The sequence below is a fragment of the Schistocerca americana genome, chromosome 3, assembly GCF_021461395.2.
Source record: "Schistocerca americana isolate TAMUIC-IGC-003095 chromosome 3, iqSchAmer2.1, whole genome shotgun sequence".
In the NCBI taxonomy this organism is placed as follows: Eukaryota; Metazoa; Arthropoda; class Insecta; order Orthoptera; family Acrididae; genus Schistocerca; species Schistocerca americana.
In genome coordinates, this window is record NC_060121.1 from 907,750,128 (window position 1) to 907,777,918 (window position 27,791).

Consider the following 27,791-nt stretch of genomic DNA (forward strand, 5'->3'; position numbering starts at 1 on the left):
CCAAACCCAACACGTGTATAGTGTTTTTTGCCAGTGTAGCAGAATTCGGGAGGACGTTATAGTGGAATAACATGACAAAGTCTTGCCGGTAGTTGTTCTCGGACTGCGTCTGCAAGACGTCACAGTTGCTGACAGTAACTGTCAGTAGTGATGTTTACACATCTGGGAAGCAATTCGTAGTGCGCCACACTGTCACTGCGGCGCCAGATGCATAACATTATCTTTTGCGGATGCGCCCAGGTCTTCGTACGGGGAGTTGCTGTTTAGTTTGTGCTCAACCATTACCATCTTTTCCTTACGCTAGCCAAAAGACACCATTTCTCGTCACCAGTAAAGAGACAGGATAGGAATCGTCGGTGTTGTTTACGAGCCAATTGATGACGAGCAAGCAGATATGCACGTACGTGTATGTCCATCTGCTTACTTTTTGTGATTTTGGCTTAGAGCACGCGGTACCCATACATCCGATTTTTGAACCTTCCCCATTGCATGCATACGAATGGTCACAGTTCATCACGTATGCCACTTCTCGAGTAAACTGAATTGGATCGTTGTGGATTATCGTGTTTAAACGATGTTCATTAAACGTCGAAGGTCTTCCTGAAAATGGAGAGCCACTAACGTGAAAACGACCTTCTTTAAAACGGGAAAATCATTTTTTTGCCGTGTTCTGACCAATGGTATTATCCCCATACACGGTACAAATGTTTCTGGTTATCTCCGCTCTATTGAACTCAGGCAGAAGAGTATATCGAAGCCGGCCGCTGTGGCCAAGCGGTTCTAGGCGCTTCAGTCCTCAACCACGCGACTCCTACGATCGAAGGTTCGAATCCTGCTTCGGGCATGGGTGTGTGTGATGTCCTTAGGTTAGTTAGATTTAAGTAGTTCTAAGTCTAGGGGACTGATGACCTGAGATGTTAAGTCCCATACTGCTTAGAGCCATTTGAACCAATTTTGAGTATATCAGAAACGTACTTGACACTGCATTTTCTAGCGTCCACTCACTATCTCTGTCAAAATGACAATATGTGAACTCTAGCCGGCCGTGCGGTTTGAGGCTCTACGGTCTGGAGCCGAGCGACCGCTACGGTCGCAGGTTCGAATCCTGCCTCGGGCATGGATGTGTGTTATGCCCTTAGGTTAGTTAGGTTTACTTAGTTCTAAGTTCTAGGCGACTGATGACCACAGAAGTTAAGTCGCATAGTGCTCAGAGCCATTTTGTAAACTCTAAGAGCAGCAGTGAACTACAAATAAGAAATGACAATCAATAAATAATCCCATAGCAGCCGGAATACCGACATCCAAAGCTAAAACACTATGAACACGCAACAACCTAATAGCACGAGACTTGAGTTCTTAGAATTAGGAGACCATGTACCCTCTGCGAACCACATTCTTGAAGTCGCCACTTCGATAATTGCTAAATTATTTACGTTTCATTCCAAGAATGTACGAAACTCGTGTCATTCATAAAATGAAATATTGCCTGACTCATCTGTTGTGATTTCTGGCACATTACGGATACAAATCAAGAAAAACAGTGCTCCTAGAACAGAAAAATGTAACAGCCAACATCTTAGGAAACTCGTGAGTTTGTAGCGTGATGTTAAGACAATGTATTAGTTGTTGCAGAATGACAATGGGAAAGGAAATAACGAATCACAGAACTTGTTTTTTGATTTTTTATTTATTTTTATACGACATAGATAGAGAAGTAATGAAGGGAAGATTAATCAGACATTTCAGCCCAGCAGAGCAGCCTTGGCGTGGAGGTGGGCGGCAGCTGCGAGGGAACCGGGCGCAGCGTAGGCGGCGGGGGCGGCGTACGCCACTGGAGCGTGGGCGGCGTACGCTACAGCGGGGGCGGCGTAAGCGTGGGCAGCGTAGGTGTGGGCGGCCAGGGCGGCGGCGCCGTTGACGACGGCGTCACGGGCCTGAGTCTGGGCGACGGCAGTCAGGTGGGCGGCCCTGGTGACGGCGACGTCAGGCGTGTCCACCAGGTATCCGTCGGAGCGGACGGCGACGGGGGCGGGGCCGTAGGCGGCGTAGCCGGCGTGCACGGGGGCGGCCACCACCGCGGGGGCGGCGTAGGCCGCGGGGGCGACGACTGCGGCGGGGGCGGCGCCCAGGTAGCCGGGCTTAGCCACGGCGACGGCCAGGACGGCGCTCAGGACGATCTGAAATGCGAGAAGTAATCTCAGGCAACGCTTTATCTTCCTAATAGTATAATGTTACAGGAATGTACCAGCAAAGGATTTTCAGTCTGCGTGAGTGGTGAAACAACACCACGGCAAGTACGTACCAGGGTGTTCATGGTTGAGCGAGTTTCTGCTGCTGCTACTGCCGCTGCCGAAATGTGCCTCAGTAGTGGACGGTGCGGGTTTATATACACCGGCGTCACTTGACGTGAAAGCATTGCTCCTCGCGCCGAGGCCTTGCCTGAGGTCCTGTGTTGGGCGTTGGCTCGAAACTGCCGGATTTAGTCACGCATGCTACAAAAACTTGCCGATTTCGGCTGAGAGAAGCGGTAATATGCTGTATCACTGGTGTAATGTCTTTCAGCTTCTTATGATTGGCTACCAGTCTTTCAGCTCCTTATGGGTGGCAACCAAAACCTCAAAAAATCTGAGGAATCATATCGTTCCAATAGGCTGTACTTCAAAATTGTACTTCATGAAACACTTCTAATTTCAAACGGGATTCATTATCAAAAGCATCTAAAAACATAAAAACACACCGTAATCAAAATCATTTAATAAAGTGTACATGTTTATGCTACCGTCACATGTGTACAAGAGTGCACGGAAAGATGTAACTGTCAAAGCGAACACAAATAAGGCACCATCAATGTAACGGTACCGTAAGCAGCTGTATGTAATGGTTCAAATGGTTCTGAGCACTATGGGACTTAACAGCTGTGGTCATCAGTCCCCTAGAACTTAGAACTACTTAAACCTAACTAACCTAAGGACATCACACACATCCATGCCCGAGGCAGTATTCGAACCTGCGACCGTAGCAGTCGCGCAGTTCCGGACTGAGCGCCTAGAGCCGCTAGACCACCGCGGCCGGCTCTGAGGCATCAAGGGATCACCAATTTACTATTTGAGTGCAGCGTGGAGGGTAAAAGTAATAGAGGGAGACCAAGAGATAAATACACCAAGCAGATTCAGAAGGATGTAGGTTGCAGTAGGTACCGGGAGATGAAGAAGCTTGCACAGGGTATAGTACCATGGATAGATGCATCAAATGAGTCTCAGGACTGAAGACCACAACAACAAGAACAAATTTTTATTGTGGTCTTTATTTGTGTGTTATTGCTCTAACAATCCCAATCATTATCACTCTGTGGGTTTTATGTTTTAGATCGTCACTTTGACGACTGTGGTATACACGGATGCTTATGAAAGATTTTTGTGTGACAAGTTTGGCGTGTCCTGATACTTACCGACAGTTACTGTTATTTTGGAAAATACTGCTCCAATACGGCTGTGCAGGCTTTTGTAATTCGGCTGTTATACAATTCTGGAGTGCTAGTACGTTTTTAAATACACCTTGGAAGGAGCTACTGTCGAAACTAGAATTCCTTTGTAACGCCCAGTTTTAAAAAATACATGTCGGTGATGTGGTAAGCTTCTCCATATTATGTGTTTCTCAAACTATCTTGTGCGTGCCTAATCGCTTCTGTTATTCCAATAAATTGCTGGTTTTTCCTCCAAGTGTCATTATATTTCAGTTTTCCTTGTAGTCTGCAACTTTTCCTTCTGTAAGTGACACTGAGATGGACTGTATAGATAGAAGATGACGAAATTCTTAATCAGGCATTATGATGAGAGATGTGGTGGATTAAAGGCTTAGGGAGAAAGGGAAGAGTACTTCTGAAATGTAATTATTGATTTTAAGATTATCAATGTCAGCACAAACGTGGAACATCTAACGACATACATTCTCTCTCATATCTACCGTGTTCAGTTCACAGCCAGCATCTTCCTGGAATTAAGAAACTTCCCGATCATTCGGATACAGACAGTATCTAGTCAGCTTTCTGTTCAACACCTGTTGCAGTCGGGCGTCTTCCTACTGGAGATCGTGTGGCAACGGAGACATGAAAAAGGGCAGGCAGCAAATTCACTTTTAGTTTCAGCTTTTTGTACGTTTAAGAGGGATTCTGAATCGATACGGTCATCCGCAGGTTAGTCGAAAAGATCGATTCTTCTCAGCATGGGGTGATCGGCATTTTTATCCTACGTAATTTGCGTGAAATATGTTGATTATATGCACGAGTGAGTGACTGCTTCTGTGGCACCACTGGTTATCCTGTTCCACGGAAATGTCTTATGAAGTAACTTTGATATACTCAGGTGCACGGCTGCGCACCGTCTTTGGTATACAACGTGCCATTTGTGGCACGCGGTGAGGCTGTTCAATACGAGCTAGCACATTTGGGATGTGTTCTGCAAATTAAACAGGAAAACATTTCCCAACAACAGGCAGTTTATTCAATATACCAGTTGTACTGATCGGTTAGAAGAGATATGTTCTCTCATACTAGCTCATAACCGTTCCAAGGTTACACTCCACACGAAGATGAGCCTCTAACCCATGTGGTGTCCGGAACTTCACTTACACGTCCAAAGCCTGGTTATAGATCCAGTCAGACAAGTATCTAAACATTCTGCGTGGTGTCTGTTTGTTCTATATCGTGTCTCCCTACCACTTTCGCGCAACGACGCTCTGAGCGTGTTTTTTAGGGAATTGTCTAGTTTGTACCTGGGACCTGTTGCTGGTAAGGAGACGTCAGACCACACATGACATGTAGAATTCAGAAGAGTTCAGTGAGACTAGCGATGATATAACCAAATACTTAATGGTTTCAGCATCAGCTCCACTGCACTCCCTGTAAAGGAATCTTAATACTAACTAAATTTAGTGGAAGGGGTTCAAGGCTTTCCTATTTTTAGGTAGCTGGTAAAATAACGTCGAAAAAGCAGTTATGTTTACCATTGGAAATTTTATTCTACTCACAAAACATCGTTTATAAATTGCACTATTGATAAAAGGAAATGTTTTAATACAGGATGGTTGAAAACCAACTGCGTTCAACAAAAATGTGAACGAATATTCCCTGAATGGGTTTCCAAGTTCTACAATGGATCGAAGGTGTCCTATGTCATATCACATCTATAATATCTAGGTTTAAATTAAGTTTCACAAAAGAGAAAACTATCAAAATGGTCTACAGTGACCCTCTATTATCTTTAATTATTTATCTAACTTGTCGTAAATTACAGTGGCTGATGTGGCTTCTCAATAACTATATAACAGAAAAATCATCGCGTTTCAGATTTTTACTTCAAGTGGCAAATGTGTACACCATGAGCTTTAATTGACGATCGACACTAGTATTACGCAAAGAGGGGATGTAACAGATGGGACTTCTGCACTTCTGAGTGAAGCTTTATGCGCTGTTATGCGGCATCGCGTGCGTTCATTACCTTGTCGGTGTTCGTCAGGGGACGGCGGGCAGCACAGCTCCGCTCACCTCGCCGTCTCCGGACCAACTACCGTAACTTCTCCTTATTGCAATTTACCGAAGTTGGTTTAAAAAAAAAACTATCTGGCTGCGTTTTCATCTGACCAATCAGGGTCTCAATGTTAACCTTAAGCTCCGCCTACAAAACTTCTGTCTATCCAATGAGAAACGTTATACTTTTCGTGGTGGGGCAATGTTTTTTAAAGTTTGCAACGTAACAGAGACGCGAAAAAGTCTCACGCTAAAACTTGCAGTTGGTGTGGTCCTTTTAGCGTTATCGTAAGATCTATACTGTTCTTCTGGAGGGCTCTATCTTTTAACATGGGCTGGGCGGTGGTCCTAACGTGACAGAGACTCGAAAAAGTCTCACGCTAAAACTTGTGAGTGGTGTCGTCCTAGTGGTTAGCTGGCGACGTAGGTGTCCGTCCGTCCCTTATCGTAGAGCCTTCCAGCTTAACACGGTTCTGCTCTCGGCTTCTGTTCTCGCTTCTCCCCTCGGAACTGCGTCTGTCCCGCGGTGGGAAGGTATGACATGCATTTATGCATTCTTGTGTTAGTCTTTGGTATTCCATTTGCTCACTCGTTACTCGTAATACTTTGGTTAATTTAATGTCACGATTTATTCGGAGATATGTGACATACTACTGGATTTGCTTATCATGTCAGGGTTTTCATGGAAGGTGTTGGATTTGCCTGACACCTTACGAGTACTTAGGTCCCACGGAAATGGACGAACTCAATAGTTGAAGACAGTGTCCTATTCACCCTAATTGACTGATGGCTGACCCCCTCCCCCCCCCCCTCCCTCACCCAACCTCCCAACTATAACATCGGACTCAGCCACCGACACTTGGCCTCGAACACCAGCTGCCCTCGGCCTAGGCAACCGCCCCCCCCCCTCCCCCCCAATAGCTCGTCGGCCTCGCCACTTTTGCCCCAGATGCCAGTAGCCTTCGGTAGAACAGACACAGCCAGAAATCTTTTGAATTAACGTCCAGAGCACGCTTTACAGCGATAACCGAGTGTCCAAACGAGACACCACGGCACACGTTACCCCTTCCACAAGTGTGCATATCGAACATGTGGAAGGGTGTTGCTTAGCTGCTCGTACAGTCAATTTCAGCTACTTTTGCCCTTCGAATACTTTCCTGTCTTGGGAACAAAAGTGTCGTGTCCTAACATATTTAGCATTTTTCCTCTGAATAGTGTCTTATTCTACAAATTTCTGGCTTAGCTCATAACTTATAACGGAACTATTAATTGCAAGAAAGCGAACAGTAAGAATAATATGTGTTCACCTGTAGTCATCTTGTAGACACCTTTTGAAAGAAGCATTTAACTGCATCTTTATATTCTGTATATGATACAGAATATGTGTCGTAATTGATGAACCACGATTTGAGAAGAATATTGGTGTCCATACCTACAACACTAGCAGTAATAATTACCTATAATTAAAGCTGTAAGTGCCTCTGAAGAGAGTCCAATGTGCATCAACAAAGGTTTTTCATAATTCGCCCTATAACATAAAATGTGTGTTGAGAAGCGAAGCAAGTTGTAAATCTAACGAAAAACCATTTCTTCTGGACACCCTATACTGTTACACAGACGAATTTTTATTTAAAAACCGACAGACTGGAAACAAACAAGCTTTTGGTTTAGTTACTTGAGTAGAACTGAAAAATATGTGCAATAATATTAAAACTAATAATGTATACACATCCTGGTCACTCGAAACGATTTCGATATTAAAAAATCGTTGAAATAATCCAAAGGTCTCTTTAATTTTCCTGTAGGCAGTATCTATCTTACCCCTAGTGATATAAGCCTCTACATCCTTGCATTTATCCCCTAGCCATCCCTGCTTAGCCATTTTGCACTTCCTGTCGATCTCATTTTTGAGACGTTTGCATTCCTTTTTGCCTGCTTCATTTACTGCATTCTTATATTTTCTCCTTTCATCAATTAAATTCAATATTTCTTCTGTTATCCAAGGATTTCTACTAGCCCTCATCTTTTTACCTACTTGATCCTCTGCTGCCTTCACTACTTCATCCCTCAAAGCTACCCTTTCTTCGTCTATTGTATTTCTTTCCCCCATTCCTGCTATTTGTTACCTTACGCTCTCCCTGAAACTCTGTACAACCTCTGGTTTAGTCAGTTTATCCAGGTCCCATCTCCTTAAATTCCCATCTTTTTGCAGTTTCTTCAGTTTTAATCTACAGTTCATAACCAATAGATTGTGGTCAGAGTCCACATCTGCCCCTGGAAATGTCTTAAAATTTAAAATCTGGTTCCTAAATCTCTGTCTTAACATTATATAATATATGTGAACATACCTGTCCTAATTTTATGGTAACTTTTACATAGAAATTCCGAAATATGATACACATGTCCGGCTTTCCAGTACTCACTAGACAGTGTATCACATATTTACAAATAAGTTACGCCCGATATACAGTACAATATGTCCGGATCTGCAGAACACCCAAAACAGAGTGACTATTACATATTCACATCTACATTTACATCTACATCTACATGGTTACTCTGCAATTCACACTTAAGTGCCTGGCAGAGGGTTCACCGAACCATTTTCATACTACTTCTCTACCATTCCACTCTCCTGGGGGCGCCTGGGAAAAAGGAACACCTAAATCTTTCCGTTAGAGCTCTGATTTCTCTTATTTTATACGACGATAATTTCTCCCTACGTAGGTGGGTGTCAACAAAATATTTGCTGGAAACAAGCTTTTTGGTTTAGTTACTTGAGTAGAACTGAAAGATATGTGCAATGACATTAAAACTAATAATGTATACACACCCTGGACACTCGAAACGATTTCGATATTAAAAAATCGTTCAAACAATCCATGGTACACGGTAATAAACTACCTACTGTAGCTTCCGAAATGAATTTCTGATACCTAAGCATCCTCATCAGATGGTTTGGAACGCCCGTTGGACACCAGGAGGATGTGGACTCAGCTGTCTGACAATGCAAATACGTTGACATACTCTATGTGATCAAACGTGTTCGGACACCTGGCTAGAAGTTACTTACCAGTTCGTGGCGCACTCCATCAGGAATGCTGGAATTTAAGATGGTGTTGGCCCACACTTACCCTCGATGACAGCTTCCACTCTCTCAGGCATACGTTCAGTCAGGTGCTGGAAGGTTTCTTGGGGAATGGCAGCCCATTCTTCACGGAGTCATGAACTAAGGAGAGGTATCGATGTCGGTCGGTGAGGCCTGGCACGAAGTCGGCGTTCCAAAACATCCAAATAGTTTTCTACAGGATGCAGGCAGGACTCCGTGCAGGCCAGCACATTATAGGGATGTTATTGTCGTGTAACTGCTCCACCACAGGCCGTGCATTATCAACAGGTGCTCTATGGTGTTGAAAGACGCAATCGCCGTCTCCGATTTGCTCTTCAACAGTGGGAAGCAAGAAGGTGCTTGTTGTTGTTGTGGTCTTCAATCCAAAGACTGGTTTGATGCCGCTCTCCATGCTCCTGTATCCTGTGCAAGTTTCTTCATCTCCAAGTACGTACTGCAGCCTACATCCTTCTGAATCTCCTTAGTGTATTCATCTATTGGTCTACGATTTTAATACGTCAATGTAGGCCTGTGCTGTGATAGTGCCACGCAAAACAACAAGGGGTGCAAGCCCCCGCCACGAAAAACACGGCCACATCATAACGCCACCGCCTCCGAATCTTACTGTTGGCACTACACACGCAGGCAGATGACGTTCACCGGGCATTCGCCATACCCACACCTTGCCATCGGATCGCCACATTGTGTACCATGATTCGTCACTCCACACAACGTTTTTCCACTGTTCAATCGTCCAATGTTTACGCTCCTTACACCAAGCGAGGAATCGTTTGGCATTTATCGGCGTGGTGTGTGGCTTATGAGCAGCCACACGACCATAAAATCCAAGTTTTCTCACCTCCCGCCTGTCATAGTTCTTGTGGTGGATCCTGACACAGTTTGGAATTCCTCTGTGATGATCTGGATAGATGTCTGCCTATTACGATCCTCTTCAACTGTCGGCCATACCCACACCTTGCCATCGGATCGCCACATTGTGTACCATGATTCGTCACTCCACACAACGTTTTTCCACTGTTCAATCGTCCAATGTTTACGCTCCTTACACCAAGCGAGGAATCGTTTGGCATTTATCGGCGTGGTGTGTGGCTTATGAGCAGCCACACGACCATAAAATCCAAGTTTTCTCACCTCCCGCCTGTCATAGTTCTTGTGGTGGATCCTGATACAGTTCGGAATTCCTCTGTGATGATCTGGATAGATGTCTGCCTATTACGATCCTCTTCAACTGTCGGCGATCTCTGTCAGACAACAGACGAGGTCGGCCTCTACGCTTTTGTGCTGTACGTGGTTCTTCACGTTCCCACTTCACTATCACAACAGAAACAGTGGACCTTGGTATGTTTAGGAGTGTGGAAATCTCGCTTACAGACGTCTGACACACGTGACACCCAATCACCTGACCTCGTTCGAAGTCTGTGAGTTCCACAGAGCGCCCCATTCTGCTCTCTCACGATGTCTAATGACTACTGAGGTCACTGATATGGACTACCTGGCAGTAAGTGGCAGCACAATGCACCTAGTATGAGAAACGTTTATTTTTGGGGATGTCAGGATACTTTTGGTCACACAGTGTAAAACATTTATTTTATCTCTTAGCAGTTCATTTGAGTAGCCTATCATCTGATAGTTAACATCGACACCTCTTCGTCCACTGTTCCCTTAATCGTTTCGCTGATGAATTCAGTATGAAATATAACTAAATAATAAGCAACCAATTATATAAAAGTAATTTAGTTTCTCATACTTCTTTTATGCAACTGGTTGCTTATTATTTCGTTAATACAGCAGAAGCTGATGGATAAGATACAAAGTAGTATGAAATGTTGACCTAGTATGTAAAAAGGTATTTGAAGCGTAAACGTTTTGCAAAAGTTCCCCATTAAATTGGGCTCAGTTTTCACACAGAGTAAAAGGCTGGAAAATGTGGGCATTAGCACATTTTGCAGCTGATGTAATACGATTCAAGATGAATAGATCCAACTGGAAACGTAGCACAGTGTTCGACATCATTTGACCTCAATCTGTTGGCGTTTTCCGTCTGGGGTCATCTCAAAAGTGCAGCGTACGGCTCTTCCGTTGATATGGTTGCAGAAATTGAGCAGCACATTATACAGACATGTCAAGATCTACGAGATGGTGTGCCGTAACTCTTAGGATATACGAGTTCAATACTGCATCCAAATGTGAACATGATGCGTGAAACACCTCCTTTTACCGGCATGAGTCTACAATAAACTGTGACATGTAACCTGCTGAAGTAGTATTGTATTTCTATTTAACTTAGGCCATAGATAAAATTTGAGCCCGGTCATTCGGTGACTTAGTGAAAGCGTCTCAAACAACCAGGAAAATATGTCATACTGAAATCAGCGGTGACTCGTCACCGTATAACTGAAATAATATTGCGAAAGATTTTTTTTTTCGGACAAATGTCTGCTGTAACGTTCTTACTTCTGTTGTAGTAGAACCCATGGTTTCTCTGTTGCTTGAATATTTTCGGTCTCAGATGATGATGATGATGATGATGATGTTTGGTTTCTGTGCCTCTCAACTGCGTGGTCATCAGCGCCCGTACAAAGTCCCAATTTTTTTTACATAGTCCAATTTTTTACGCAATCCAATCGAGCCACTGTCACGAATGATGATGATGATGAAATGATGAGGACAACACAAACATACAGTCCCCCGGCAGAGAAAATCCCCAACCCGGCCGGGAATCGAACCCGGGATTCGGTCTCAGAGACTGGCCAGTGATTCTAAAAGAAATAGCAGTTCCTCCGTCTGAAAGTGAAAGACTGATTTTTGAAAAGTTCGCTGGCCTATAGCCAAGCCGTTTCCTCAAAATGTACTTCTTCTAACCTTCGTCTGAGGCTGTTTTGGGTACTTGTAGTAATTGGAAAATAACTGCAACGAACATTTCGAAAGAGTTAGTGGTTAAAGATTACGTCTCCAGGTATTGCTTAACCAAGTTGAGAGAAGAAATCAATGATAGGCTCCGTAACAGACTAAGCAAAAACAGCCTAACGTCCGAAAATATTGAGTCATCCTTTCTTCTAGGGACACTAGTCTAGTAAGGTACATAGGTTAGGAAGGTAGGAAAGATGTTCTGGCAGATGTAAGGCAGTGAGGCCGATACACTTTCTTACAATGGACAAAAAATTTTAAATAATAAATTCCCAGCTTAATCAGTATTAGAGTGCCCCCCAACCTTAATGACCTCTCTGAATTACACTGAATGCGTTATAACTGTGATACCGTGGGATTTCCTGGTTTGACGAAAGTTCCGCTCAAGTTCTCTGCCGAGCCGGTGGAAATTACTTCGTGTCAGGAAGTCAGTCGTGATATTCTGCAACGAATATATAGTCACGATATTGTATTAAAACAGTTAAAAATGTATCCATTATACAGGATGAACTTGTATTACAAATTTACAAAGTGTTTATTAAGCGGCATGCAGACAAGCGTAAACACATGTGCGAGCAAGAAATTAATCTTTTGTGGAGGAAAGAGAAGGTGAAGTTCACTGACAAGAATTCTCTTATCGATCATACAAATCAAGAGACTGAAAAGCTACGTACTCATACAGTTGAAAGAAAGTTTTTCATCTGCAAAATAAGTAAAGGTTCAATATCATTTAATATTATTATATAATGTACCTATGAAATGTCGATTTTTTACATTTCCGTCAAAATGGTTAATAATATATATTTTTTTAAATTTTCATTCCACTGTGGTAGGGTGCCATAGCAACCAGTTTCGAATTATTTCAGAATAAAAACAGTGTTCGTTGGAAATATTGTACTGTGTCAACACAGTAATATTGGTGTGCACGACAAACGGACCTTGTGTTCTGTGAGGCTCATACCGCGGGTTCTGTAAGCGCGGTCCTAATTTATGCAGCTATTACGGAGTCATTTGGTGCTCTCAAGGTCCACCATGCGTTTGTATTTTTTTTATTACGAATGGATTAAATATCCAGTTACTTTAATGCCCATATTCCGATTTATATGACTCCATGATAGCTGGGTTACATACCTAGCTACGTTTAGGCAACATGATGATGCTCCAAAAGGATGAAACGCGTCATTGATACTATTTAATTGCGCAATCATAACTGCTTTTATTCTGAAATGATACTACTTTGGTGGAGGGACTTTGCCCCTTGTAGATGTCCGTCCGGGTACTACATACATACACACAGTATTCAAAATAAAGTATTTTAGTCACGTGTTAAAAACACCGTTTAGTGCAATTTATAAATAAGACATTGTTTTATTAAAGTTAAAGTGTTTTCATCAGTGTCTAAAACAACTAAACACAATTCATTTTTACGTTTACCCAGACTATGGTGACGGAAAGGGGAGGAGGCGGACTGTCTCACATCTCACCAAATCTCAACAATGTGGGAGAGGGTCCACATCTTTTTAAAGAAAAAAAAGTCACAGTACCGATCCAGCTGCCTGGAATGTCACTGACACGAACAGAATTTTCTTCAGTGATCGGCTTCAGACTGAACCCCCATCACCAGCGGTGGAATACCAACCAGACTGTCGCCAGCCTTACGGATCGACAACCAAGAGTGATGATCTGACATGCAATCTCACGTCGTAACAGGACACGTTTGGTTGTTATCTGCGCCATTATTACGGAGCAACGTAATATACGCCCCATCTTTTGCTCTTCAAGCAGGCCATCCTGGATTACATTACAGCAAGATAATTCCCGCCCGCACAAGGCTAGAGTATGTGCTTGCTAAATTCCCATCAAGGACATTATGAGCAGGGCCCTCCAATCAGCGCGGGATTTCGGCGATCTGACGTGGCAACAGAATTGAATTTGGCACGATATCCCTCAGGAGGAGACCCAAAAACTCCCTCGATCAATGCCAAGCCGAATAAGTGCTTGCTTAAGGGCCAGAGATGGAGCAATGCATTACTGGCTTGTTCGATGTGTGAAGGACCTTCTCTTGAATAAATGACCTAATTTTTGTGAAATTGTAATAATATGCTTACCTCTACATGCACATCGCATCCACCTATCTTCATTGGGAATAGTGACAACATTAAGTGAAAAATAGCAAGGCAGGTATCCAAAGCTGGTGGAAAATTTAACACGATATAGAAGCAGATTAGGAATATTTAGTCTGTAAAAGTTTATGACCAAAAATACAGGATGTTTCAGAAACACACTGGTATGCAAAACTTAAGGAGGAAAGTAACGTTAGCATGACGGGTCAGTACTCGATGAAACTCGGACCATAACTGGAAAGAACTGCTATAGTGTAGTAAAGAAAACACCTTAAATACATAAACAAATGAGAAGAACGAGAATGAATTATCCAAAGACAATAACTACAGTGAAGTCTTCTAGTGTTATAGTGGTCCCCTGGACATTACAACAGGCGGGATATGGTCTTGACTAGGGTGTGTGATCACCACCGACACCACCGACACAAACGCATGCACTCCAACGTGCTTCCATGCTGGCCACGGGGTTGGTAAACAGTTCTTGTGGTGTTTCTCTACCAGCGCGGTTAAAAACTGCTGGATGGTAGTTGGAGCATGTGGATGTCCTGCAATACATCTCCCCAATGCATTCCGCACGTGATGATGATGTTTGGTTTGTGCGGCGCTCAACTGCATGGTCATCAGCGCAGTTTTTACACAATCCAATTTTTACACAATCTAATCTGGCCACTGTCACGAAGGATGATGATGAAATAATGAGGACAACACAAACACCCAGGACAGAGAAAATCCCCAACCTGGCTGGGAATCGAACTCAGGATCCCATGATCCAGAGGCAGTAACACTAGCCCCTAGACTACTAGCTCCGGACCATGCCACACGTGCTCCATGAGATCTACGATGCCGGCCGAAGTGGCTGTGCGGTTAAAGGCGCTGCAGTTTGGAACCGCAAGACCGCTACGGTCGCAGGTTCGAATCCTGCCTCGGGCATGGATGTTTGTGATGTCCTTAGGTTAGTTAGGTTTAACTAGTTCTAAGTTCTAGGGGACTAATGACCTCAGCAGTAGAGTCCCATAGTGCTCAGAGCCATTTGAACCATTTGAGATCTACGAGGTGTGGCAATAAAGTAATGAGACTGATGTGAAAAAAATGTTGCTTGCCGTTTTAGTCAAGTTTAGTGTTCTCTCCTTCAAAGTAGTTCCCTTCTGACTGCACACAGTTTTTCCAGCACTTCTGCCATTCATGGTAACATTTCTGGAACTCTGCCTTTGTAATATCCTCCAAAACCCTCGTCACAGCTTTTTGGACATCTTCTGTAGTTTGAGAATGGCGTCCCTTGACCGCCGTTTTGACTCCTGGAAATAGAAAAAAGTCTCACGGAGCGATATCTGATGAATAAGGTGGCTGTGGCAGTATTAAAATTTGTTTTGAGGTTAAAAATTGCTGTACTGACAGAGCAGTATGGGATGATGCGTTATTGTGATACAGAATCCAATTATCAGCAATGTTGGCACATGCACGAAGAACTCTTTTACAAAGTCTTTCTAAAATTTCTTCGTAGTAATATTGGTCAACTGCCTGCCCAGGAGGCACCCACTCTTTATGAACAATTGCCTTGGAATAAAAGAAGCACACAAGCATTCATTTCACTTTTGACTTCGACATGAGCGCTTTTTTAGATCCCTTTGAGCACCATTGCCAGCTCTTGACATAACCTCCTCTCCAAAAGCCTTCTGAAGCCAATCGTAAGTTGTCGTCTCGTTTTCATCCAATTTAACGCGAAAAGAAATGGCATACCATTGCGCTATATTATGCGGTTCCATTTCCGTGACGAGAGACACAAACATACGTTAACTTTTTATAGCACAACTCACGACTGATCAGTTGCATCGATGTGGCGCTTGGACTAGATGCAATTCATAGACCAGGGTCAATGATATTGGGCCTACAGAAGCCAGCAGGGTTGCCACATCTTGCAAAGAAAATCAATCTCATTATTTTGTTGTCACACCACGTCTTTTCGCCAAATGCCCTCCAGTTCCATGAGCTCCTGTAGCTGCATTTTTCGATGTTGTGGCCCATTATCATGCTCAAAAATTCAGTCAGGGCCGAATGCACCCCTGAAAAAACACGGTTGGCCTAGCAATACAGTGTCACAATAACGTTTGCAAGTTCGTCATTCAGTTCTACAACGCCTTTTGCATCTGTAGTTCTCTTGTCGTCGCAATCCTCTTCAATGGCTGTCCGCCACGATCACTCAACACACACATTTGTCTGCGTTGTGGCTTAGCGGATGACGTTTCTCTCTCTCGCTGCATTCGTTAAAAATGTTCGATACAGTGCCTTTGCAATCACCAAACACTATGGCTACCTTGATTATGCAAGCACCTGCCCGTGAACCAACAATTTGCCCACATTCGAATTAACTTAGCTCCGACATAATGCACTCATAGTTACACAGACCACTTTTCTCACAGTATCTGACATTTCCAACGTCCTGAGGACGTTGGACAGGCGCTGTTCCTGGTCAAATACGTCACACGTCGTGCTGGCTCTGCAATTATGTTCAAGCATGAATTTCTAGCGACGTGTCCATATTTTCGACCAACCCCTGTAGTTCTGTCGTATTAAAACTAGTCTACTAAATAAATGTTGATAAATGTGTGACGGAATATAAAGTACCGCGTGACACAAAACCCGAGGCTGTTATCTACCAGTTTTGATGGGAATTTAACTGTTTGTAGCAGTTTAGTGAAAACGAAAATAAAGTGCTCCGGTTACCCACTAATCGTTTCACTTGTCTGTTGCTACCGCTCGATGTTCTTCAATTCGTTATTCTCCAACCTGGTCAGCTTTCTTTCTTATAACCTAACACTACACTCACCATATTACTGGAAGAAGATGAATTCAACGCTCATGAACTCACATTCTGTCTGGAATTGATTCTTCGTAGGAAATTATTCATTCACTTTGTTAAATCGAGACAGCATCTTGCAAACTGCATACAAAACACAGTTTTATTTGGTGTAGGTAAAGCGCTGACCAAATTACGAATGAGGTTAAAAGCGCCGAATAGAAGAAGAGACATTGTGCAATAGATGACAGCACATAACTAGTCCCTACAGAAGTACAGTTATCTGTCTCTTCTACAGAATAGGATTCCCTACCCAAATTTGTGGTTTGAAATTGTGAATGTTTATTAGTCGTATGAATTGCTTTATATCACTCTAAGCAAAGTCTGAACACAATATTCCTGATATCAATACCATGTCGTAACATTTCTGCAGATGGTATCTGTTATTTCGTATATATATATATATATATACCAATCCATCTTGGTAGAACCAAAGACAACGTGGAGATATCTTGTTTAGCATTCGCGGACGACTTGGCCATACTTGCAGATGATGAAGAAATCGCCACCAAACAAATAGAGATCCTTAAGGAATGCGCGGATAAAGTAGGTTTACAAATTTCGTTTCAAAAGACAGAATTTTTCTGTACGAAATTCCATATACACAGTTTGAACACAAAATATGGAAAAATAAATAGAGTAAAACATTTTAAATACCTAGGTGAAATTTTGGAGCCAACCGGAGGAGAGAAAGTTGCACAGAAGATCAGACAACAGAAAATGAAGAGAGCATATGGTATGACACATGAAATATACAATAAAAAATGCATCTCCTCGAACACAAAAATCAGACACTACTGCGCAGTAATTAAGCCAGCAGCACTATATGCTAGTGAAACGCTCACACTCCACACAAAATGTGATTTAGAAAAAATACTAAAAGAAGAACGCAAAATCATGAGAAAGATTTTAGGTCCAAAATTAACAGAAGAAGGATACCGGATACAATCAAGAAGAACCACAGAAACTATATCAAACCTGGCAGCAGACATAAGAAGGCGAAGATTAAAATTTTATGGACATGTCACTAGACTTCCCCCCACACGACTCACCAACAGAATTCTCACTTACATAGAAAAAGTCAAATCAACAACACCATGGATTAGCCAAGTAAAATTAGATTTACAAAAAGCAAATATTGAACTTAAAGATGTCAAAGATAGAAAAACTTTTAGAAATAAGGTGGAAAAGTGGATTGTATTGTCGGAGAAGGAAGCACTAAAGAGACCAGGAACAAAATGGACAGAAGAAAGAAAAAGAAAACATGGAGAACGAATGAAAGAAGTATGGAAGAAACGACGTCAGAAAGCTTTGCGTGATCCTTCTGGGTCCATTCGCGATAAGTAAGTATATATATATATATATATATATATATATATATATATATATATATATATATAAGGCTCACTGACCATCTTCTTCTGTGCGGATGCACGGTGCCCGAATTCTTACGAGAATCGGCAAAAAGCCGCGAATAATGAGTATAATGACCATAGGCACTATGAATATAGTGCGGGACAATAAGTTGGGATTGTGGGTCTCACGGGAGGCGTGCCAGAGATAAGTTCCTGCAGTCGCACTATCCTCTGTGTCCTCGGTGGCTCAGATGGATAGAGTGTGTGCCATGAATGCAGGAGATCCCGTGTTCGAGTCCCGGTCGGTGCACACATTGTTAACTGTCCCTGCTGACTTATTTCAACGCCTGTATGCAGCTGGGGGTATTCATTTCATTGCAATTTCAAATATAATATTGCTACAACTGGATTATTTTCTTTTGCTCTGACTGCATAAAATCATCAGGCCTCTAGTTTCACCCGAATTCTCCTTACACTACCTCTGAAGAGGTCTCAGAGCTCGGTTATTCTAAATATGAAGTGCTGAAGGATCACATAGGAACAGGAACGAAGAGAAAAAGCAGTTAAGTATTTGGTGACTTTATAATTTTTATTAATTTTTATACACGACAGATAAAGAAGATCTCATAGATGGAAGCTTGTTCAGAGACATTTCAGCCCAGGAGAGCAGCCTTAGCGTGGAGGTGGGCGGCGGCGGCGAGGGCGCCAGGGGCGGCGTATGCCAGGGGAGCGGGTGCGGCGTAAGCCACAGCGGGGGCGGCGTAGGCGTGGGCGGCGTAGGCGGGGGCGGCGTAAGCATGGGCGGCGTAGGCATGGGCGGCGTGGGCGGCCAGGGCGGCGGCGCCGTTGACGACGGCGTCACGGGCCTGAGTCTGGGCGACGGCGGTCAGGTGGGCGGCCTTCGTGACGGCGACGTCAGGGGTGTCAGCCAGGTAGCCGTCGGAGCGCACGGCGACGGGGGCGGGGCCGTAGGCGGCGTAACCGGCGTGCACGGGGGCGGCCACCACCGCGGGGGCGGCATAGGCAGCGGGGGCGACGACTGCGGCGGGGGCGGCGCCCAGGTAGCCGGGCTTAGCCACGGCCACGGCCAGGATGGCGCTAAGGACGATCTGAAATTCGTAAAAATTTCGTCAGAAAGTGCTACGTCTTTTCATTTCGTTTTATAGAAAACTTACTTGACGGAAACTTGACAAGTGATTGAGTAATAGTGTCTGACATTACCAATGAAAGACGGGAAGTTTTTGTACACATTTGCGATCATGATGCATTATACAAAAGTTGTCTGTCTAGATCCCATTTTATTTCTTCAAATGGCTAACGCGTTTCGGCAGTCTGCCACCATCAGTTAATACATCGATTACGTCAAACAGTACATTATCGTACGAAGTAAAAGCTCATATTGGAACGATCATGTACTATTTGGCGTGATAAGCCCATACTGGTGTTGACTCGGTACGTTTCTGTACCATTTGAGGTAAAACGATGCACTGATTCATCTGTTGATGACCGTTTGCCTATACGTGTTATCTATTCGAAAAAATGAAGTGCAATTTAGAAAGATAATTTTTTATGAATTTGACATTACTGTGGCTGTACTTACCAGGGTGTTCATGGTTGGGAGGGTTGCTGCTGCTGCTACTGCTGCTGCCGAAATGTGCCTCTGCCTTGGACCGCGAGGGTTTATATACACAGGCTGTCCAGCATGCGTCACCTGCATCCGACGTGAAAGTCATGTTCCTCGCGGCCTGACCTTGCGTGAGGTCCTGTGTTGGGCGTTGTCTCTTGACCACCGGCCCTAGTTCCGTGTGGTGCGCCGAGCTGCCGATTCGTGAAAAAAAGATGGACATCTTGCTGTAGTGCTTGCGACGTTTATTTGCGAAACTGAAGTCACAAAAGTCTCCAGCCGTGTACACAAATACTTTTTAATTGAACCCTTGTTGATGCCTCAAGGATTAAACTTGATCTTGTTTATATTGGGCTTTCCTCTTCCCCGCTATGGAAAGACACACTGCGTACGTATCCTTCGATACACGCCATTACTATAGTAATACATTTAAAGATACTATTAAAAAAGGCTCTGCCATGGATTCAGTCCTTACATAAATGATTAGCGTACAGGGTACATAGTTTCAGAGAGTATAAAACTTATTCTGCAATGTGAAGGAGTTGAGGAATAGAGATTATGCAGAGTATACGCTATTGTGTCAGGCATAGGATATAGTGGATTTTTGTGTATATTAATTGAGCCTGAGCAGTGGTATACATATCAGTATTAACTATTCGATCCTTACGACATTTTTGTCATGTTTGTCCATACAAGTAAACAAAATCAATCATTTTTCTTTGTGGGACCTATTCGTGTTTGTAATAGGAAATTTTGTGGCGCGTTAGTCTTCAGACGCTATTTGAGAAGAGCGAGTCAGTATAAATATGATTAAGTTCGCTTCGAAGAATTCATGGGCAATATGATCTGACCAACTACATCAATCAGCACGACCTGACTTCATTTCCGTGCCAGTCATTTCACATGTCGGCCCCACTGCGAATGCGCGACTATTCAACGACGTAGTCGGTGTGAGTAATACGTCAGTCTTAGCTACGACAGCTCCTAGCAGGCTGTACGTGTGTCTGTGAGTGTGCGGGTGTGTGTGTGCGCGCGCGCACGTGTATTTCTCCTTCAGTGCACCATAGCCTGTGCTCCTTACAGCTGAAAAGACATCTACTCGAGTAAGAACTGCCTACTAGACTTTTAACGTTAAAAGCGTAAATTAACGGATAGAAACGATTTGCAATGGCGCTGTTTTTAGATTGTGGTGACTGTGCAGTGAGTCATTCACCGTCGTAACGGCTGGCTGCTATGTTTCTTGGCGTATCACGTATGAATCGACACGATAATTCGTCAATAAAGTCGCTTCTTAGGTTAACAAATTTTTCCAGTAACGGGCACACTGAAACGTGACGATTTGGAAATCCCCACAACAGTTTCTGAGAATTCATCGGACACCTGAGGTGTTCACAGATGGCATTTGCATTCTATACGCTTGATCAATTTTACTTTATACTTATTCCCAGATACTAACGAAAAAACTTGAACATGCAATTAATTGCAGTCTGTAATAACTATCTTCAGGCCTGATTTCAAGAATGCTAACATATCTGAATAAGATACCTGAGCATTGTACAGCCCAAATATAGGAATTAGCCAAATAGCCAAGTCATCTTGCGTAAAAAGTAAAGAAGCGAATAGAACGCAGTATAATAGGAAACATGTCATGATCATACGATATTAAAATTAGGTTATAGAGTGTAACAGACCCAGTCTTAACGCAATGTTGTAAATGTCTCACATGCTTCCCTTTGCTTTTTACACAACAAGACGTAGGCTATTTGACTTAATAGTGTATTTGCAAAAATGTGTCAAATGGCTCTGAGCACTATGGGACTCAACTGCTGAGGTCATTAGTCCTCTAGAACTTAGAACCAGTTAAACCTAACTAACCTAAGGACATCACACACATCCATGCCCGAGGCAGGATTCGAACCTGCGACCGTAGCGGTCTCGTGGTTCCAGACTGCAGCGCCAGAACCGCGCGGCCACTTCGGCCGGCCTGTGTATTTGCACTGTATCATACTCACATACGTTGTTTGTGTGCGTTAGCACTTTTTCCTATATTCAGGTTTAAAGATGGAAGTTATGGACCGGATTTATTTGCCTTTTAACGTTTTGTAATTACTAGTTAGACAATATTATTTATTCGTCCAGAGCTGTGCCTACTCAGTAACCATGTTACAACTCTTGGAACTATATATGTCCTACAAAGCAATCAAAATTCAAGAGCAGTTATGGTTGGAAAGTATTTTCCAGTTTTCGTTTAATCGATATTAATTTCATGAGACTTATATCGCAATGCAAATAAAATATTTCGCCAAATAGTCTGTGATAAGAGGGAAAATATTTGATAACTGCTGGCTATTCAAACAATATACATTTCACGTGTGCTACAAAGAACAAACTGAGTACAGTGCCAAAGAATCAGGATTTAAAAATGACATCGTTAGAACTGAAAGCTAGTTACACTGTTACCAAAAAATTAAATTTATCCGCTTTAGTATTAAAGAGTGCATATCTTTGATGTGTCCCTCGATTCGAAACCGGTATCATGAGAAAACTGACATTTTAAGAGTGTGTGGCGCACAGAGGCTGCAGACGACATTTCTGTATCGCTACTGCAGAGTTGTGTCACACCTCGCCGATAGACCGACTGTCTCTCTCTGTCAGTAATTCTCTCTTGTGTTACTGGAAAAATTGCTGCGAAAGTCACAACGGTAGCAGCAGGTAACCCACCGATTTAGCAGAACTAAACCAACAGAATCCGGTGATGGTATAATTAGAGCACTGGGTGAGACGATGGGACTCCTCGTAATGCAACAGTCTCTGTGATTATTTAAGGGGTAGTGAAGATATGATATATGTTGTCACATACGAGTATCAAAAACCTATGGACTACAAAGTAGCAAATTTTGGAAACGTAATGAGCAGAGTCTTCACCTAAGTTCCTCAACAGCAGAAGCAAAAATGTTTCGCTATCGGCATTTACCACCTGCTTCCTCCATAACTAAAAGCAGCAAAAATAGCTGGAGATGAGAGCTATGTGTACCGTTGAAATATTTACTCCACTTGAAGCTGCGGCTGTAAACCCGCAAAGAGTCAGACACAAAAAATAACACAAATGATCTTTTATAAAATAATATGTGGGACGCGCTGCATAAGCTAAAACGAATGAGAAACGCAGCAAATGAATTCGCAATTGCGCAATTGCGAATACGTACTACCATCAGCTGTAGAAAGGAATGACGACAGTGAAAATTTGTGCCAGACCGGGGCTCGAACCCGGATATCCCGCTTATCGCGAGCGGTCACCTTACCTCTTTTTTTTTTGTGTGTGTGACTCGAACTCCGGACCTTTGTCTTTTGAACGATGGTGTGCTATTGTTAAATTTTTGTGGGGTACCTAACAAAAAGAATTAAACAAAATCATAGCAATCCCTATGGGCCACCGCCACTTGTGTCCTTGCCAAACAAAAATGAACTCTTACCTCTTCCGGCGTTGCCATCCTAACTATAAATAGCCCCCCCCCCCTCGCCGCATCTAAAACGTGAAGAAACTAACGTGTGTGCGCCAACCCACAAAAACACGATGAAAGGAAGTGGGGGAAGGGTATTTCTAGTAGGGTGCGGAAGTTTTTGCTACTTTTTTTATTATTTTTTTTCCGTTATGTGCAGTATGCACATATAGATATCAATGTGCGAACAGTCATGGTGACATTTGGCTAACCGAGCACGACCCACGGCCACACCCAAACTTCCATATGTCGTCAACCATTCATCTACGACCTGTACTCGCGCAAATTATCTATATTCCCGTACGTGTCAACGTTGTACTTGAAAGTCCCTTGCCGAGTATGGGCAGAGAAATGAGACATTACAGTTTCAGTACGATTCTGATTACGATGCAAAGTTCCTTTGTGTTGTGTCTAGACAAGACAGCCTAGACACAATGAGAGGAAGCCGAATGGCACGCGCTATAAGCTCACGCAGGATGGCGTGAGGTCTGAAACAGGATACGTAATGAATGCTATAAAGAAAAGTACGTAGCTTCTGGAATACTTAACTTTAATCCATACTTGGTACATCGCTATTGACGATACACGTGAGACTCTATAGTTTCAGACAATATACTGGTAATGGCGCCTTGCTAGGTCGTAGCCATTGTCTTAGCTGAAGGCTATTCTAACTATCTGCTCTGCAAAGGAGCGAGGCTTCGTCAGCGAGCATCGCTAGCTACGTCGTCCGTACAACTGGGGCGAGTGCTAGTACGTCTCTCTAGACCTGCCGTGTGGTCTGCTATCACTGAAAGTGGCGACACGCGAGTCCGACTTGTACTAATGGACCGCGGCCGATTTAAAGCTACCACCTAGCAAGTGTGGTGTCTGGCGGTGACACCACACTTTGGACATGCAATCGTAATCAGAATAATACAGGCACTGCACTATCGTATGAATGAGAAAGGCAGACAGAAGAGTAGAACGCCTTACTGGTGCAAACCAACCTCAGGGTTAAAAGCTAAAGAAGAGGAATAACTTAAAGAAGTGCAGGAAAAGTACGTGAGTCATGGGTCGTTTACAAACGGCGAGAAAGTAAGATCCAGGCAGCAGAAATGCGGTTTCTTAGCTTTGTGAAAGGCTGCACCAGAGCAGAATGATTAATATACATCGACATTAGGATGTAATTAAACGTTAACGTAAGAAACAAACTGAAGACAAGAGAAGGAAATGAACATCTCGACAGAATGAACTGCAAATGACTGCTTTGTAAAGTCATAAATTATAATGCAGTAGGTCAACGCTTGCTGGGAATGCCAACAGAGACGGGCACAGTAACAGGCTAACGCCTTATACTTGAAGTGCAGGAGAAGATGTATGCTAGTACTCCACGGTTTACGGCAGAACTACGACTTCATCCACTGCCTCGCAGTCGCAACGAATGAGATTGAAGGTGCTCGAACATTTTTCGCAAAGGCCTCATAAGTCATAATCGTAATGACACTAGATAGAAGTTTATGAGTACAGCTAGTACGGCAGAAACATTTCGTACAGAATGGATCTATTAGCTACGTGAGTAGTTCCGCTCTTTATATGTCCTGTTGCATGAATTGAAAATTTCGTAAGCGTATCTTGGCACTAAGTTAAAATAAGTGTAATAGCGAATATTGAACGTTCCGTCTACTAAATAAGAAAAATTCCATTCCGCTTAGTAGCGAGAATAAATTAATGACTGGTAGCACAGAAGCATTCTCATCTCTCTGCCATATTGTTCGTTTGTCACAATGAGTCTGGAAACTTCCCACTTTCTTGGACACCTGTTCGTCACACTCCGTGTGTGTGCAGAAGCCTACGCGCGCGTCCATACTCTGCAAGTCAGCTTTCGGTGTGTGGCAATGTGCACCATTGGTAACATCATCTTCGCCCCGCTTCTTTATTCCATTCGCGGCGTAGGAAGAACCGCTGTAGGTAATTCTCCGCTTGAACTGTCAATTTTTCTGGGTATCTCGTCGTGGTCATTTCACACATTTCCGTTGGGGAGTCGCACCCACAGTGGCGGGGCTAGGAGAGAACGAGCACATTTCGTTAGTGAAGGTTGCCTACATCAGGGGCAGGTATGCACTCAGGGGCAACCCGCACTAACAAAATGTGCTCGTTCTCTCCTAACCCCACTACTACCCACCCGTCTCTTATAGGGTGCCTAAAGAATGCTGCTTTCTCGTATAGCTATACAACAATTCAAGCAAATGACATTAATGGTTTTTATTACGATAAAGTAGATTGATAATACTTAACTTTGTATTTACAACAAGTTGTCGGAAGCGATGGGCGTCATGCAAACCGTCAGTATCCTTCACTACATACAATGTCCATATAAGCATTGGATGTGGATCACTAATAACTGCTGCACTAGTGTCCGTCTTCTACTGTGCCGGTCTGCTAGTTCCGGTCTTGTACTGTGCCCCAGAGGCTGGCAGGAGCGGCGCTTACATTCTCTTCTTGTATAGGCTGCTCCTGTCGTGGTGCGGTCCTAGTCGGTGAGCTATTGGCTGACGTGATCCCACAGCTTTCTCTGCTCTTGCATTCTTCATTTTCGTGCCGGTGCTTATGGCTACACCGGAACTTCCGTACCGCCCTCGCGCTATCTAAGCGATCCCAAGACAGAGCTCACCCATCTTCGTTGGATATTCTCTACGTCTTCAATTCAACCAACCTGGCAACGGTTCCAGAAAGATGGGAAACAATCAATACACGATCTTAGAAGTGCTTTTTAAGCGCTTTCTTTTCTCGACGAATTATAGTTTCTTAACCTTGTTCCAGTTAATAGCAGCCAGTTATACTCTTACCTTACCTATGTAATGAAACTCTCGTCTCGACCAAAAAAAAATTGTTTCTTCCTTAACGCGTTTCGGCATTACTCCATTTCACTTACGCTCAGTAGAAGTAAGCTGGACTCGATACTTCGTATCAACAGTGTTCTGCTCCTTTCCGTAAGTGGACACTTCAACCAAATGCTTCCAAAACAGAGGTTAGTTGCTTCCATCTCAACAACAAACTCGCTGGAAAGGAACTCAACATTCGATTTGAAAACACCGTTCACAGGCATAATAAAACTCCGAAGTACTTGGGCATGACGCTGGACAGAACAATATCTTTTAAAGAGCACCTGACAAAGACTGCCGAAAAATTAAAGACAAGGACCAACATTATTCAAAAGCTTTGTGGTACTACCTGGGGAGCAATGGCCTCCACTCTCCGCACCTCTGCTATAGCAATTGTGTTCTGGGATGCCGACTACTGTGCTCCGATTTGGCTAAACAGCCCGCATGTAAAAAAGGTGGATGTCCAGTTGCATAACACTCTAAGGATGATTTCTGGAGTAATGAAACCCACTCTAATGCAATGGCTCCCAATATTAAGCCGCATCCCGCCGCCACACCTGCGACGTACTGACGCCCTTGTACGTGAATACAAAAACTCATGGGAAATCGAAGCCTGCCAGTCCACCAAGACACTGAGCACTGAGGCTGCAAATACTAATAGGCTTCGATCTAGGAACCCGCCAACAAGAAAAGCATGGAACTGTGTACATGAAGGTTTCAGTATCACAAACGCATGGTCTGAATAATGGAACGCATGGCAAAATCGTAACATGCCTTGCATCACACAAAAACCACCTGGTTTTGACCTACCACGCAAAACGTGGTCCACTCTAAAGAGGATTAGAACTCGTCAAGGCAGATGTGGTTACTCCCTGTATAAATGGGGTAAAATACCATCCCCTCAGTGTGACTGCGGAAAAAGTCAGACCATCAGCCACATAGTTGAAGAGTGTTCCAGAAGAGCCTACAATGGGTGCCCCGATGACTTCCTGCTCGCAACTCCAGAGTCGATAGACTATATTAATAGACTTGATGTTTGTTTGTAATCCTTAAACATTGTTATATTAGTAATGTTTGTTTGCAATTATTAACGTTTGTTATTTTAGCGATTTTTCTGTTTCTTTCTTATGTGTTTGTATTGCCATACGATAAATAAATGCTCCTTTGACAGTGGCGTAGTACCGAAACGCCTAAGGAAGAAATAAAATAAACATTTTCGGTCAAGATGACTGTTTCATTATAAGTGCAGAACATGACCGCGACGTTTCACAAAGCCTTCATGCAGTGTGCGTTCTTTTCCTGCAGTGTACTGTACGTGGTCACTGCACTTTCGGTCGCTCCGTATGGTTGCTGATAGGTATTACACAGTTGTTGCTGTCCCACTAGTTTACCAACAGGAGCGTGACTGAACGTGATTGCCCTCTTCGCCTGTTTGCGCATAGTAGGTTACGTTTGTTTACCCGTAGCATATTACAGTTATTTGCGCTGTGGATCAATTGCTGCTCCCTGTATCAACCGCCGATCCTCCGTAGTTTCTTCTGCATTTAGTTACAATGCTCTGCTGTGAGAACCTTGCTAAAGACAATACAGTCGCCTGCGAAAAGCCTCATGGAGCCTCCGACTTTCTCCGCAACATCATTTATTTGCAAGCAGCACCGGCCCTGTAACAGGCCCTTGGAGTACTCGCGTATCGATTGAAGCTAGCGATATCTTAAATCAGAACATGCTTTTAAGAGTGCAGAGCCGCTGCATAGCCTGGAAAGGCCGACGGGCGCAGTTCTGTCCCGTCCTTGTCTCCTAGCGGTGCTGGAACTCAGCGGCCTGCGGTTGACGCAGGGTCACATGCTGAGAACCGTTCACTAACAGAGGCGTTTGACCTACGTCCCGTAGCAACTGCGCAATGTGTGAGCTGC

General features: G+C 43.5%; 1 protein-coding gene across 3 annotated transcripts; it reads right to left on the reverse strand.

Annotated features, from left to right (window-relative positions):
* Positions 1 to 1,668: 1,668 nt before the first annotated feature.
* On the reverse strand, positions 1,669 to 19,648 carry LOC124606723 (cuticle protein 16.5-like). Of its 3 annotated transcripts, none has more exons than XM_047138753.1 (2): positions 19,494 to 19,557; positions 1,669 to 2,177 (listed from the first exon to the last, which is right to left on the reverse strand). In XM_047138753.1, exons 1-2 carry the CDS (start codon positions 19,503 to 19,505, stop codon positions 1,743 to 1,745), a joined length of 447 nt encoding a protein of 148 aa, XP_046994709.1. In that variant the 5' UTR covers positions 19,506 to 19,557; the 3' UTR covers positions 1,669 to 1,742. The 3 variants fall into 3 exon arrangements, with proteins under 3 accessions (XP_046994709.1, XP_046994710.1, XP_046994708.1); XM_047138754.1 differs by lacking the exon at positions 19,494 to 19,557 and adding an exon at positions 2,303 to 2,355; XM_047138752.1 differs by lacking the exon at positions 1,669 to 2,177 and adding an exon at positions 18,462 to 19,002 and having other exon boundaries at positions 19,494 to 19,648.
* Positions 19,649 to 27,791: the final 8,143 nt, after the last annotated feature.